General features: G+C 31.3%; 2 protein-coding genes and 1 long non-coding RNA gene across 6 annotated transcripts; all 3 read right to left on the bottom strand.

The window, feature by feature from the left end:
* Positions 1-1,626: 1,626 nt before the first annotated feature.
* Positions 1,627-2,759, bottom strand: LOC140673775 (uncharacterized). The gene has a single exon (XM_072906931.1). The coding sequence runs from the start codon at positions 2,676-2,678 to the stop codon at positions 2,265-2,267; it is 414 nt and encodes a 137-aa protein (XP_072763032.1). The 5' UTR covers positions 2,679-2,759; the 3' UTR covers positions 1,627-2,264.
* Positions 2,760-4,479: 1,720 nt separating this feature from the next.
* LOC140673920 (frizzled-9-like) lies at positions 4,480-13,360 on the bottom strand. 4 transcript variants are annotated; one of them, XM_072907176.1, is made up of 8 exons: positions 13,203-13,360; positions 12,330-12,610; positions 11,927-12,151; positions 6,695-6,914; positions 6,218-6,402; positions 5,830-6,114; positions 5,531-5,735; positions 4,481-5,425 (listed from the first exon to the last, which is right to left on the bottom strand). In XM_072907176.1, the coding sequence occupies exons 3-8, from the start codon at positions 12,137-12,139 to the stop codon at positions 4,863-4,865; spliced, it is 1,671 nt and encodes a 556-aa protein (XP_072763277.1). In that variant the 5' UTR covers positions 12,140-12,151; positions 12,330-12,610; positions 13,203-13,360; the 3' UTR covers positions 4,481-4,862. The 4 variants fall into 4 exon arrangements, with proteins under 4 accessions (XP_072763278.1, XP_072763277.1, XP_072763276.1 ...); XM_072907175.1 differs by having other exon boundaries at positions 12,334-12,610; XM_072907173.1 differs by having other exon boundaries at positions 11,927-12,610.
* A 42-nt stretch (positions 13,361-13,402) lies between these two features.
* On the bottom strand, positions 13,403-15,094 carry LOC140673921 (uncharacterized). The gene is made up of 3 exons (XR_012048127.1): positions 14,957-15,094; positions 14,470-14,636; positions 13,403-13,688 (listed from the first exon to the last, which is right to left on the bottom strand). It is a non-coding gene; the product is annotated as an uncharacterized lncRNA (long non-coding RNA).
* Positions 15,095-15,098: the final 4 nt, after the last annotated feature.

The raw sequence follows: 15,098 nt of genomic DNA, 5'->3' as shown, positions 1-15,098 counted from the left end.
TTCTACTTCTCTAGCTCACTCTCTTTCTCTTTTGATGTAAGTTTTCTAAGCCACCGCCGATGACATCTTTATGTGGACCGCCAAAGATGGCCAAAGTTGGCGCAGATCTATGAACATATTATAGCAACACCAGACAATCGCATTTCACACATCAATAAGAAAAGAAAAAAACTTGATAGCTCTCTCGAATAAATTGTTTTGCATACTTGCGGGTCATCTTACTTAAAATATACCTGCAACCTTCAGATCAATATAACTGTATATCCACATCTGAAGACCATTATCTTACGTTATTCAATGAAAGATCTGGGGAAATGCACGATCGATTCGGGAAAATGAAAATTCCTCAAATGAATGTCGCCTCTAATCGCTGTAGCTATCACGCAGACGAGGTCATTATTGCGATGATGACTCAGAGAAAATTTCGCTTGTCCGCCGAGTTTGTTGGACCAGTTTCTAGAAACAAAAACTTTTTCCCTTTTCCCCCTCTCTTATTAAATTATAAATACATTCTACTTCTCTAGCTCACTCTCTTTCTCTTTTGATGTAAGTTTTCTAAGCCACCGCCGATGATGACATCTTTATGTGGATCGCCATATCCGTCGCCCGCAATAAGATGTATTTTCGAGGGTGACTATGTGCAGACTGAAAATGAATGTTATTAACATTTTAATAACATGTTTAATAACATTTGGTAATTAAAGTCAAGAAAAAAAATAGTTTTGTTATTTAAGAAATGCATTTATTGTACATACAATCTCGATAACTTCCTCTTCTGTATCACAGTTTTTCTATTATACTTACAAGTAAATTCGATAAAAATTAATAGTATCACAATGGTTTACAATCTATGGTTTACAGTGTATAAATTAAAAAACCACTTCTTTTCATTAATCCTAAACAGCATAAAATATTTTAAAATTATACAAGAGAAAAATGGATATATATGGACACATATATTTAAAGTTTGGCAAAATTGTACAAAATACATAGTCTGCAATCAATTTACATTTTGATAAACAGAAAAATGTAATCGTACAATTTTTAGTCAATTAATTCTAGATTTATTTTTTACTCAATTATACTGTTCAGGATCAAGAAGATTAATACTACATTGATAAAACTATTATCACAATGCAAGAATCCTACAATATACCTATGTATTACAAAGTTATAAAAAGTTTAAAAATATTTTTGAATGTAAAAATTATTTTTTTGTTTTCTGTAAGAGTATTTTAAACCTGAAATGCATATCTACTACTGGACAAGCTCCAAGTAAGTCAAATACTTCGGTATTATTTATAAACTAACTTGATAACTAACAGACTTACAAGGGCCAAAATAAGTGAAGAGAAATCCTGAGGTAAGGCCTGCATCTGTATTACAGCAACTTTCTTTTTTCTCTTTTTATCCCTCTTTCTCTGTCCATTTGCATCCATCTCAAATCCATAGCCATCTCAAACGGCAAGACTGTAAGTAAAAAACATCCAAGTATATACGAGGGTAAGTACCAGACTGCAAAATTTGCCACAACGCTGTCTAGCACTGCTCAGAAGATTCCTTTAAAAACTCTCATAGTCTTTCTTCTGTCACTGGTTCTGGAAAAGTTTCTTCTTTTTTCTTAGAAGGTGTTCAAGAGGTGTTCTCATGTTGTGTAGTATCTATTGTAGATTTCCTAAATCTACTCATCAATAATAAAAGTAGGACTCGACATATCCATTTGACTTCAAAGCTTTCATCACTTCAAGATCTCAAAGTTTCAAGCAAAATATGTCGATGCTATTGGAACAATAGAATTTCTTCGACTCTTGAGATATAAGCAAAACTCCATTCGTTTTCTTTGAGTAAGAGTAGAAACAAAAGATCAATTATATCATTAAAAATTATAGCAATATGAGCAATTACTGATAGGCCTCCCCGTTCCGATGACAAGTCTGGATAAAAAGATTGGCTTTGGGAAATACATTGCGTTTTCTTTGGCTTTCTAGATTGCACACAGATCTTGCTTCAGTGATGAAAAATCCATAAGTTTTTAAAATCTAATTATTACTATATAAAACTGACTTTACATTGTCAAGTTGTTAGGAAGTTATCAGTTAGAAATTATAGTGTACCAAGCAATTGCCAAAGGTTTCTCCATTTCACATCCGAGTCTGGATCAAAGGATTGGCTTCGAAGAAAAGATTAAGCTTCTTTGTTCCATAAATTCCACAGATGTCTCGCTCCGGTAACGTTTGGAGAAACCAAGAGTCTTTTGAATCTTGTCACCGCTGCACAACCGACTTGACCTTGCCGAGTTGCTGCAGGAAGTTATTCAAGCTACTGAGGTCCTCGCACATAGATTGCCAATTATTCTTTTTTGATACTTGTTCGTTCTCGGCATCTTGACGTTCAGCTGCATTGTACAAACCGCAACTCCCATACTGCACGTCCTTGAGAAACTGCCTTCTTAATCGGCGCCAACGGCTGACCCTCCTTAACTGTTTATCCCGGTACTCGTATTCCGCGTTGCGTAAAGTATGAGTCAGCAACGCCTCTCTTCGAAGATCCCGTTTAGGCGTCCTATGGCACTTCAGCTTCTTCTGACGCACGTTAACGATCCACTTGGCTAGCTCCTCCATGTGACTCAGCTCGCTCATTTCAATCTTCCGAGCATTCTTGCTAATCGACGATTCCATTTGGGTCTTTCCACCGTAATTAGGAACTATTCTAGTTGTCTGGCCGACTGTACAACTAAGAATTTATTAATTATCGAATGCACCAACCTGTATCCAGCACGTGTCTGATAATTCGCTTGCTTGAGGACTCCTTTGAGATCCTTCCAGCTGACTTTATCGTCCACGAAACGCTTTCCGTTCGAGAGAGCTCTGCAGAATATCCCAGAACGTCCCGAGATCCCAAAGACCCGAAACGATAGTCACCGAGTGGAAAACGGAAGGGAGTTATATATCCGTAAAATAGCTGTTAAAATGTATCCCTCCGCGTGGATGCGAGAAGTAGTTCCACAATCGTGTCGCAAAATCTGTTCGATCCTGCGGATTTTCCTGAATTATCGCAGCGCGATTTATTAATTCGGAGCAGGAAATACTTTACGAAATGAAATTGGACAGAAATTTGCGCTTGTGGAATAAAAATTAATCCAATGGAGAAAGTTGGCTAGCGTAGTACCATGCTCTGTGGCCACAGCTTTGTTCGATGTCCACTACCAGTACAGGAAGCTGCAGTTCGTGTTGCGTATACTATAGATTTTCTGTACCACGTGACCTACATCTTGTCATCATATCATTGGTGATTGAAATTTGACCAATCGAGACGGTAGAAATTTTGCCGCTCAAATTTGAGTTTTTAATCTTCAACAATCTAAATAAAAGATATAACATGATTTTGAATTTAAAATTTTTAAGTAAGTTAATTTAATTTAATTTGAAGGATTGGATTTTCGAATTTTTGGAGTTTAAAGTTTTGAGGTTTAAATTTTCAAAATCTACGCAGTGGGAATGTTGAACTTTGAAGTTGTGAATTATTTTGATTTTAAGATTAATTTAACTTTAATTGTAATTTCTGATTTTAATTTGGATTTTGATTTTAACTTAAAATTCTGGATAAAAATAGATTGACAGGTTTTATTTCAAGGAATTATAGATTGTATAGTTATATGTGTATGTTTGTATATATAAATATTTATATTTAGATATATATATATATATATATATATATATATATATATATATATATATATATATATATATATATATTATATTTATTATATTTTCTATATTTTTATGGAGTTATTTAGTTCATTTCAGTTTAATTTATTTTATAGGATATATTTTTGGATTATATTTGATAGAATTAGTAAGCATACTCATATGGTTTTTAGAATCAAAGATATGATTATATGTAAATACGTAAAACATGTAAGTTGGAAGCCATCCAAAGACAAGGATTAAGAATAAATAATAAAAAAAAATAAATAAAATAATCGACTGTTTTGATTTGTTAAAATATTTCTGTCCGCACATATATATGCAAGAATTAATTCAAATTATTTTTTTCTGATACTTGGTGTGCAACTAGAGAAAAAAGATTGAAAAATAATAAAAGCAATAAATAAAATATATTTATTACAATTAAATAGAGGAAAAGAGGAAGAAAGTAAAAAACGACTATGAAACAATTAAAATAAAAATAATGAAATATGGTTCTTTATTATAGTTGTGTGTATCGATCAAAAAATATAATTTTTGCTAATATTAAAAGTTCGGAATGATAATTATTTTGAAGCGCTTAAAAATAGATGTTCTTTCTCTCATATATATTCTATAACATATATAAATTATTAAATATGATTAATATTAAGTACGATTATTAGATAAATTTTTAAATATAAGTCTAAAAAAAATTTTAGATAAGTGCAATATATATACTTGCTTTAAAAAACATAAAAAATACTTTAAGATTTTAAAAATATAACTTCCTTTAAGATTTGTGAAAATTTTTTACACACTATGAACTTCTCAAATATATACACATCATTTTTACAATATATACAACATATATATATACAAAGACATACTTATTCTCTTAATTATTGTAACTACTTTTATGGTATAATTCAAAATATAAATAAAATCACAATAACAAATTACTGCATTCTCTAATTGTATATGTATATAAAAAAATGATAGTTTCTTTTATAAGAGAGATTGTCAACTTTCTTATACACTATATTTTTTTATAAACTGCTCACAAGACTTTGTATAAATAATACTAGCAAAACATCTCTGAGACTTTTAGAATTTCAGACTCCTTGCGACATTCTCTAATTTCGTCTAAATTTTAGAGATCCAACTTGAACGTTCTTAAGCAATAGTGCCGTCCTGTTTACAGTTTTGAAAAGATTTCTGCATCCTAATAGGCTTACTGGGTGCGGTGAGTAGTTTGCTCCAGGCGCGGCAGGTCTTGCTAGACCATACCCACATGCCAGAGGTGACACCGATCACGAGAAACAAGAAGTGCCTGAGAAGGGTAACCTCGAGACCGGCGGCCCGATAGATCGGACCTGGAGTGCAGTTCTGAGTCGTGCGGCAATCCAGTGCGGCAAGCAGTGCCAGTTTCCGCCATCGTGGCTTCACCGAAGCCTCGTGCAACACGCAGACGAGACCACCTAGCGCTGGCAATGCGTACAACAATGCAAAGATACCTAGCCGTGTCATCAGACGTTCGAGTTTCGTTGCGCTGCGTCCGTCACAACGCACGGCTCTTCGCACGCGAATCAGAGCGTTTCCAGCGATACTACCAAATACACAGCCCAATAACAGCAACATAGCGTGCGGTAGCACCTCCAACCATAGTGCCGACTCATCAGAAATCTGGCAGAGGCCAGTTAATTCATCCGCCACCACGTTGCGTGACAGCAAACTGCCTGTAAGAGAAAGATATGTATTTACCAGAAACAATAATATAAAATCAATATAAAATAGGTACATTGTATAGAAAAAAAAATCAGAGATTATGTAAGAATTTTTACCTCCTGTGAGGAGTATCGGAAGAATCCATGCAGCCATGTGAAGATAAGGTGCAATATTGTGAAGAGCTTCGCTGCTCCACTCATTCTTGGCACTCAGAAGCCAGCAACCACACAGGATTGCCCACCATGTGTTACTAGCTAATCCCAAATAATATCTGACTATCCACCAAGTAGTACAGGGAATACTCTTCAAGGCATCACGGATCTATTCACAAATATAAACATCAAAAATATAACCCAACAATATAAAAACTTTATTGCACATTTATTTACTGGAAAGAGAAATTAATTTTACTCACTGGAACGTAACTTGGTCCATCAATCTGATTGACGCAGCTGATATTTTCAGCACCAACTGCACCCCGAATGATATAAGCTACAGAAAGGAGATTATAACAGAGCGCCAAGAAAACTATCGGCCTTTCGGGATAACGAAATCTGGATGGCTCGACCCAAAAAGTTAACAATGTAAATAGTGTCGACAGGAAACATAACCAGGCCCAACCGATCATCCAACGCTCAGCGAATCTCTTATCTTCCGCACGATAGTATGCATCGCTGCCACAATGTGGTGCACAAAAAATCTGAAAGAGCCAAATGAAAAAAAATTATAAGAAAATATATATTTTTTTCATCGTCTCTTCACTTTTCGTATATTTCATCTTTAAATCATGCATTTATCCTAACCGTTTCTACATCAGGTATCTGCACAAAATGAGGTGGACATTGATGTTGCTGCTGTTGTACTCGTGTGGATGAGGTTTGCAGTGGTTGCTGATGCATCCCTGGCCATTGTTGCTGAACAGCTGGTAATGCTGGTGGTTTAGTCTCGTCTAACACTTCATCTGGTGGCTGCACGCACAGTGTGTTTCCTATAATATAAAGGTTGTATTCATTTTAGAAAAAGAGAGAGATATATATTATCAAAATTATATAGATTATAAATATAAATATAGATATATAAATATAGAATACAAGATTCAAAGCATTATATATGTATATATATATATTTAAAAATATTTTAAAAATATAAACTTTTTAATATCTTGCTTTTAAAATTATTATTTAAAATTGACAGACCAGTTTGAATAATATGACATATTTTTGTTATATGCATATATTAGTTGATGAGTCGAGGATTAAATAAATATGATAAATACTTACCACGATCGAGGAAACGATCGCAATCCAACATGTGTGGCCACGGCAACGTGAGACTGGTTAAAGCTGGCTCGCAATCTCTTTTGACAGAAAGACAGAGGGACTTGCACGCCGGTATCTGCATGGCCACATGTTCCGAGCAAACGGGAGCGAAGACGGAACATAAGAAAAGCCTAAGATGTCTCGAACAGTTGTAATGGACCAGTGGCATAAAAGCAGTCAGCTGTGAACACACGATATCATTAGAACTGGAGATGTCACTAACCACTTGATTAATTCATCTTAATCAATTTGCAATTTAATCGTTTGATTAAAGAAACATGATTAACAAATACAATGAATAACAACAGAATAAATATAAAGCACGAATAACAAGTTTTAATAGAAAATTCTGATAAAATGTTTACGATGTTTAAAATAAATCAAGAGAAAGAAAGAGAGCTATGTGTATTCTGCACCTGCACGTCATATGTCACGTGTCACAATGACAAGTCGCGAGCCCGCGCTCCGCGCACGTGAGACTATGAACAGTATTTATCATCTTTTTTTTTTATTTGAAATTCGTCAATCATACTTTCAATTAAAATATTTCATAATGCAGTCATAAAAAATCTAATGACACTTTGTTATCAATTACTTGGCTATAGCTGCGTTGCATATCTGATTGAAAAAAAAAAAAAAAAAAAAAATTTCAACAGTTACTTATTTTTGAAATTTCTATTTATTCGAATACTTTTCTCTGTATTTGAATCGTGTTTTTAAAAAGGTTTTTTTTTAAGCATCTTCTTTCCTTCATTTTATAAACATATAGGACAAAGCCTACAACGGGAAGAGAGAAAGAGAGAGAGAGAGAGAGAGAGAGATGGAAAGGACGAAAAGATGCATCTAACGAAGACGGAGAGGAGAGACTTGCTTCTATGAAATATAACGAGCGATGGGCATTGGGGGTAATTATCCCGCCCATTCTTCCCGCCTCGATCCTAATGAATCCTCGCACGTTGCTGCGGCCCACCAAAGCCGCTTTCTTCCCCCCCCCCTTCCCCCCTTCCCTAGATTTGCCCATTACGAACACACAAGCCCGATGTTCTCCTCTTCCACGATGCGCCCCAAATTATAGCCTCATGAAATTACGTGGTAACCCGTAACGCCGAAGCCTCTCATCTCGGCCGTGTATCGTGCTTCTCTTCTCACCAATCAAGGATTGGACCAGCCAAGAACACAGTTCAGAGAAAAGCCCTATCTGGAAATCACGCTCAATCGTTTTCACTATTTTTTTTTTTTTTTTTTTTTTTGCGTGATAATAAATATACATCGGAAATTGATATGGCGAAAAAATTGATTGATGTATATATTTTAGTAGCATTAAAAAAAGGAATAATTAATTACTTTGTTTTACCGAAATCTATATTTTTTTAATCAGTAATAATAAGATGAAAAATTCAAACAAAGGTCTTGAGTACTTCAATTAAAAAAAAAAAAAAAAAAAAAAAACTTACAAACTTTATTTTGATTTGTTCTAAATTTATCGAGTTCAATTCAATTTGAAATCTTCTTGTAATCAGATGAAATAATTGTATGATGAGATAATTACACAGATATTTTAATGTAACAAAGATATAAAAATAATAAAAAAAATTTCTCGGTTTTTGTTTAATTAATAAAAAAAAACGAATAAATTTATCGAAATTATATCATTTAATACGTATTTGTATAATCATTTTTTATAATTTTAGATTTCACCTTATACCTCGTGTCCGCAAAAACGAAAGAGCGATGCTGAGATGTGCGTAGACCGGTTCGTTCATTATTTCTCATTCTTCTTTTTCGGGAATGACCAGAAAAAGACGGAGTAGGAAACAACGTATATCCCACTTATATGGTCCCTTCAAAGAATTTTCAAAGCGGCCTGACAGACAATTCGCGGCTAGAAGAAACGAGAGCGAACAGACGGACGAAATCGGCTTATTTCTTATTGTAACTTATACTTCTACCTGCTCTTTTTCCCCCGCTTTTGTCTTTTACATCGTGCACTCGCCTTCTACCTTGAAATCGAGTCAGCGAGACTCTTTGTCAGACTTAATATTTCTATCAATATATAAATCTTGAGGACACAGTGTCAAGCAAAGAGATACTTTTTCCGCGAAAATGGATGCACAGAAAAAAAGAATATTTCTATTTTGACAATATATCTTTAGTTTCAAAATGTAGATCTTGAAATGAGATTATATTGCGTTAAACAAAGAAAATTTGCTTGCACGGAAACATTTTATATAGTTTAACCAAGAAAAATATATTCTTGTTTTTTAAGAATAATTTTCTTGAATGGAGAGGAAAAAATGTTGGGTAGAAAATAACACATGTTCACATCGAAGATTATAATTTTCTTAGAGTTAAAATAATTATTTTATTCTTGAAATGATAATTGTAATATTGAAGTAAGATTATAATATTGTTGAAATTTAAGATTTTTAAATTCTTCCAAGAAGATTATAAATTATTGCGTATATATATAAAACAATGAACGTGTTCATATGAGTATATAAGTTTTGATTTGACACTTACTTTTTTCTGTATACGTTTTTAGGGATAAAATTAGATTTTTTCGTATTTATTTTTAAATGAAAATAATAAATTATATCACTGCTTTCAAAGAATTCGCTTCAACATGATAAACTCTTGGAATTTTTTGATTCTATATGTTGCGATATTTCAAAATAGAAAAGGTTTTAATTTTAATTATACGCAAATCGGCTTTAAAAAATTCGTACTACCTATTAAAATTTATTTTTTAAAGTTTTATTAATTATTATTAAAGTTTACTTTTAGAAATATATTATATAATGTATTACAAAAAAAAGATTTATCAAATAGAAATAATATCTCTAATATAAACTTTATATTATTTCTATTTGATAAATCTTTTATAAAACATTATATAATATTTGTACTAAAAGTTTTATTAACTATTAAAGTTTTTCTATTAAAATTTATTTTTCAAAATTGTATTAATTATTATTAAAGTTTACTTTTATAAATATATTATCTAATGTATTACAAAAGATTTATCAAATAGAAATAATAATATCTCTGATATAAAGTTCATATTAGATATATTATTTCTATTTGATAAATCTTTTATAAAACATTATATAATATTTGTACTAAAAATTTTACTAATTTATAGAATTAAGAATTTTTCACATTTCCTCTCCTCGATTCATCATCATTATTCCCGACTTCTCGAAAGAGTTCATCACATAAAAAGCACATATCAAATCCGCATCCGCCAATGTTCTCATATATACGACGCACGCACTCGCTTCCATGCGCACCACGCATACGTGCACACGGGCAACGTAGCTGTTATAAAAATACGCAGTTTGCTCGTCAGAGCTATCTCGCTTCGGGCGGCTTCAAAGGAAGCCGCCTTAACGTTATTACGATAATAAAACTGCGAGCGAGCGAGAGTAAACCCCCTTCTCCTCAGCTATAAATACCTTTCCCTCATGTACAAATGTGTACGTGTGCGTGTATATAAATGCGTGTGTGTATACGTGAGTAGGCCTGGAGCATACGAGTGATTTTTTCTCCGTGCGATCATTTCACCGTGACAATGAAAAATTCATTGAATTAGTAAAATATAATTAATAGGTACAATATACAACATAATATAAAAGTTTAAAAAAAAAGAAAGAAAAAAAAATTACAATTTAAAGAAATTGTATGTAAAATATTACACCCAAAAAAATATTTTGCTAATGTAGATAGATTTTTATCTTTTTTCTATTCTATTTCCACTTTCAGGTAAAACACCCTGTATAATTGTCCTTGACAATAGGCCTTAAAGATAGGCATCAAATTCGCAGACAAATTTTCTGTCTAAATTACACTAATAGTACAGATATAAATTCTGTCTCTGTCATTTAAATTAAGTGCAAAATATATGCAGTATTTGCTAATAATTTATCTGTTTCAGTTAATTTTTTACATCTAGAAAATTTTTGTTCAAGTTGCAAGATCATTTTTTTGAGAATAAACTAATGTGTGTATATATAAAAGTTGGCTGAAAAAATACTTATTTAAGTTTAAAATGTAAAAAAAAGAAAAACGTCAAAATGTCAAATATTTATATTACAAAATGTTAAGTATTTCGTGGTAACAAAAATTAATCATCATACGGTGTTTAGTTATCATTTTTCTCAACATATTAATATTGTACGATACGCGATTGTCTTTTAACTTTCTGACAATTAAATACAATTTGATTGAAAACGCGCAATAACAATCGAATCGCAATATCGAATAATGAACATAAAAATGAGGACAGAGATATATGTACATTAATCATATAATAAATAATTAATCTATAATTAAATACTTTTATATTAATAATATTTCGCGTATATATATAAAATATATACTTATCGCGATCGAGTTCAGAAAAAGAATTCGACAAAGCATTTCACATTACATATTATTTTTCTACTCAAATGTCGTCGCGCGAATGATAATAAGACCAAAGTATGTAAACTTTAACGTACTACTTTATACGCCACAAAAGTCGGCAACGAATTATAATAATAGCACGATGTTTGATCTTTAATTTCATTTCTGATAAACTATATAAAACTCTATCACAATCTTTATCAAGGCATTATTTATTATTGCAAGAGTTAATGCGAATAACAAATAATACAAATAGTAAATGATACAATAAATAATAAATAATAATATAAATAAATAATCTGAATATTATAGAAAAATAAATTTAAATATATTATGAATAATATATACATACCTAGATAAAAATTTTAATCAAATAATAAATTAAATAAAAGTTTATTTGGATAATCTTTGCATTAACTTATGAAAAAAAACATCTGACCATTTTGATAGCGACTTTATATTTATATGCAACAAATTTTTCAGACTTTATTATGTTCTTTAATTTTTTCTTCCATTTTTCATCTTTTTCTTTTATCGTTAATTTTGAGAAAGAGAGAGAAAGAGAGAAGGGGAAAAAAAGGAGAGAAAAAAAGCAAAAAAAAGAGAAATAATAGGTTTTACAATACATTTTCTATTTCGATAAAAATTATCTATCCGCGTCTGTTTACGTGCTTATTACGACACGAAAACAATAGTTCGTAAACAAATATTTTCAGAACCTTTTAAAATATATTATCGGGGAGGAAAAAAATAGTTTAATACTTTCAGATTCAAAATTATAAAACATACCCCTCGTTCAGCTTGTCGTTGATCCTCGTGGCCCATAAAATTCGGCATCGCCGTCAAATTATAACGTAATCCCCGGCAAAAGGATACGCTGAGCTTTTCGCATTTTGGGCCGGTTCCAGCATGTCCATGATTGATGCTCCATCCTTGGACCAGACCCAATATCGTCGACAGCAGAATAAGCATTGGCAGTATCATTTTTAATGTCGATGACATTTACATCTTATTCTGCACAACATGTATAAATAATAATTACACATAATAATAATTCATACACACGCACACACACATCACATATATTATATAAAATTTGTCCGCGATATTTTGTATTACGATCAACACTCAGGTAATATGTAATAAAGATTCACATTCCCGCGTAACACAATACATCATCAAGTACATTCACCTACATCAATGGTCGGCAGCCGACTGACCACCAACTGACGGGTAGAAGACGGGTACTGGTCTACCGGTGGTGGTGAGTAGCGATGTGGATGCACGCATTCGGGCGATTCCGCGCACGTTCGGCCGCGTTCTCCTGCACCTTCCACTTTTTGCCGTCACTGCGGGTCCTATTATCTCCGAGACCCAACTGCCGAGGATTACAGGACCGATCCCGCAAGCATAATTAGGAACAAAGAAACCGCCGGATGCTAGATTACCTCGATGATAAATTTTTGCCGCTTCCTTAGAAATAAGAAGAAAAACTTTTTCAGCGTTTGCTTTTTTTTTTTTTTAGTTACATGTGTATATAAATTATACAATAAATAAAATCCCTTTTGGCGATACATTTTTTTTTTAATTTTGTACTATTTTCAATTTTTATTCTCAATTGCTTTAATTTTTATAGTAGTATAGATAAAAATTCTTTATTTGAAAAGTAATATGTATATGATATTAAACAATCCAGATTTTTCTCTTATAAAAATGGTATATATATATATATATATATATGTATATATATATATATATATATATATATATATATATAAATTATATCAATTGATAAATTATACATATTATATTAGAATTCAGTTTGTCTCTTGGATATATATTATATAATTTATTCTTAATTACTTGAATTCTTGTATTATATACTTCCAATTTTATTCTCAATTATTTTAATATTTATTAGTACAGACTATACTTTAGAAAATTCTTTATTTAAAGGAATATCACATATGTAAGTGTATATGTAGATTAAAAATATATATTTTTTTTGAAAAGTGGTTATATATAAAAAAATAGTATCAATTAAGAAAATAAAAATTATACATACTCTTTCTCTCTTTCCCTTTCATTCGGTAAAGTTCATTCCTTGTCATATTTCAAATTTTAATATTAAAACTAATATATGTAAAGTACTTGTTAAATGTGAATTTTCTCCCTTAAATATTAATATAAGGAATTTTCATTCTGAATTTCTACTAAAAAACTCTGAAAAATCCAGAAAATAAAACATTAATTTCATGGAATATGAGTGAAACAGAAATTAAATTTATTAATAATAACAGAAAATAGTGAGAAGTTTGAGAATACGATGCAAGAAAGAGAAATAAGAAAAGAGGAAAATTGAAGGTACGATGAGGTGGCTTTTCAGATGATCATTTTAAGCCGTGAAGAGAAGATTTGATTTGCTTGGCGGGTCCGTTTGTCTTATCCCTGTGGTTCCCGCCATCACATAATATATCTTTAGCGGCTCTCAACTTTTAGAGACCTTGTAGTAACATATTATATTTACGTAATGTTATTTTTCTTCCCTGTCCTAGAAACATAATATAAAAATTATGGACACACAATAATATAGAAATTAAAACTTTCACTGCTACACAATAATACAATTATTTTCTTTGTAAAAGTTAATTAAATTTATATATCTATTTTTATAGAGACTTTATTACATTTTTGTTCTATTTCATATTTTAAAAAGATTGTATATGTCAGTATATATTTTCGCATATTCTCATTTTGATTTTTTAGTATATCGTACTTGCGAGTTGAGCATCGTGAAACGTTGGCCACGTGTAACGAATCGATGACGAGCGAGACCGAGCGAGATCGATAGAATATAAAAAACTGGACCTTTTTTGAGAGATTTCTCGTCTCGCGCGACGCGACGATTAATTTTTGTATATAACATATATATTTTAAAAATAAAATTAAAAGTTAGTATAAAATTTTATTCTAAGATACATATATAAAAAACACTTTGTTATATATGGATTATAAAATTAATCAAGAGTTTCCATCACACATGTCATTCATTGTTCGAGAATTAAAGTAAAACTTTTTTATACAATATTTTTTTAGCCGAACCCGTAGATTTGTCACTTTTTTGTCTTAATAATTTTTTAAATATCTTTCTATGATGAATGATATTTCACATAAGTATATATTGTAGTTAAAAATTCTACTGTAAAATTTCATCATGTCATCCAAAGATTACGAAATTCTCTATCTGCAGATTTTGATCTTGATAAGAAGCTAGGATGAAATTATGAGGCGATTTTTCGCCTGGCATGATGTAAGTATAAAGTATAATTTACTTGGTGTATCTTCAGGGATAGCCTAAGGGGCCACATTCTCTCTCACGTCTCGTTCGTGTAATGAAGGGTCTGCTATTCATGTATCTCGGAAGTGTGAACCTGCGCGGCCCTTTTACGCCACATGATTGCATATCAAATTTTGCTCCAACATTGTTCCAGATGTATGCCTGTGTGTGTATGTATATATATATATATATATATATATATATATATATATATATATATATATATATGTGTGTGTTATTTAAAATATATAAATTTTACCGTGCATTGAATCAATTTATATCAACTATAAATAATAAGCTATATTTAAAGTATATATAAAATATATTTCTAAAGAAAATTGAATATATCTAAAAGCTGAATTAAGTTAAAAAGCTAAAACAAATTAAATCGAATCAATAAATTAAATCGAACTATTGCCAAAAGTTTTCCATTTTAATGGACCATCCGGTATATATAATATCTATAATTATTTCATACATACATGTATATATTCTAAAGTGAGGCTACTTTTTTCCGAATAACTGCATTTTTCTTATTAATTATTAATTATTGTATATCTCTTATTTCATTTATTCTAGCCACAATATTATCTGACGTTTCTCCTGTCACGCTACTCCCATGAA

This window comes from Anoplolepis gracilipes, chromosome 15, assembly GCF_047496725.1.
Source record: "Anoplolepis gracilipes chromosome 15, ASM4749672v1, whole genome shotgun sequence".
Lineage (NCBI taxonomy): Eukaryota > Metazoa > Arthropoda > Insecta > Hymenoptera > Formicidae > Anoplolepis > Anoplolepis gracilipes.
Note: the sequence above shows the minus strand (reverse complement) of the source record. Positions and strands in the feature narration are given on the sequence as shown.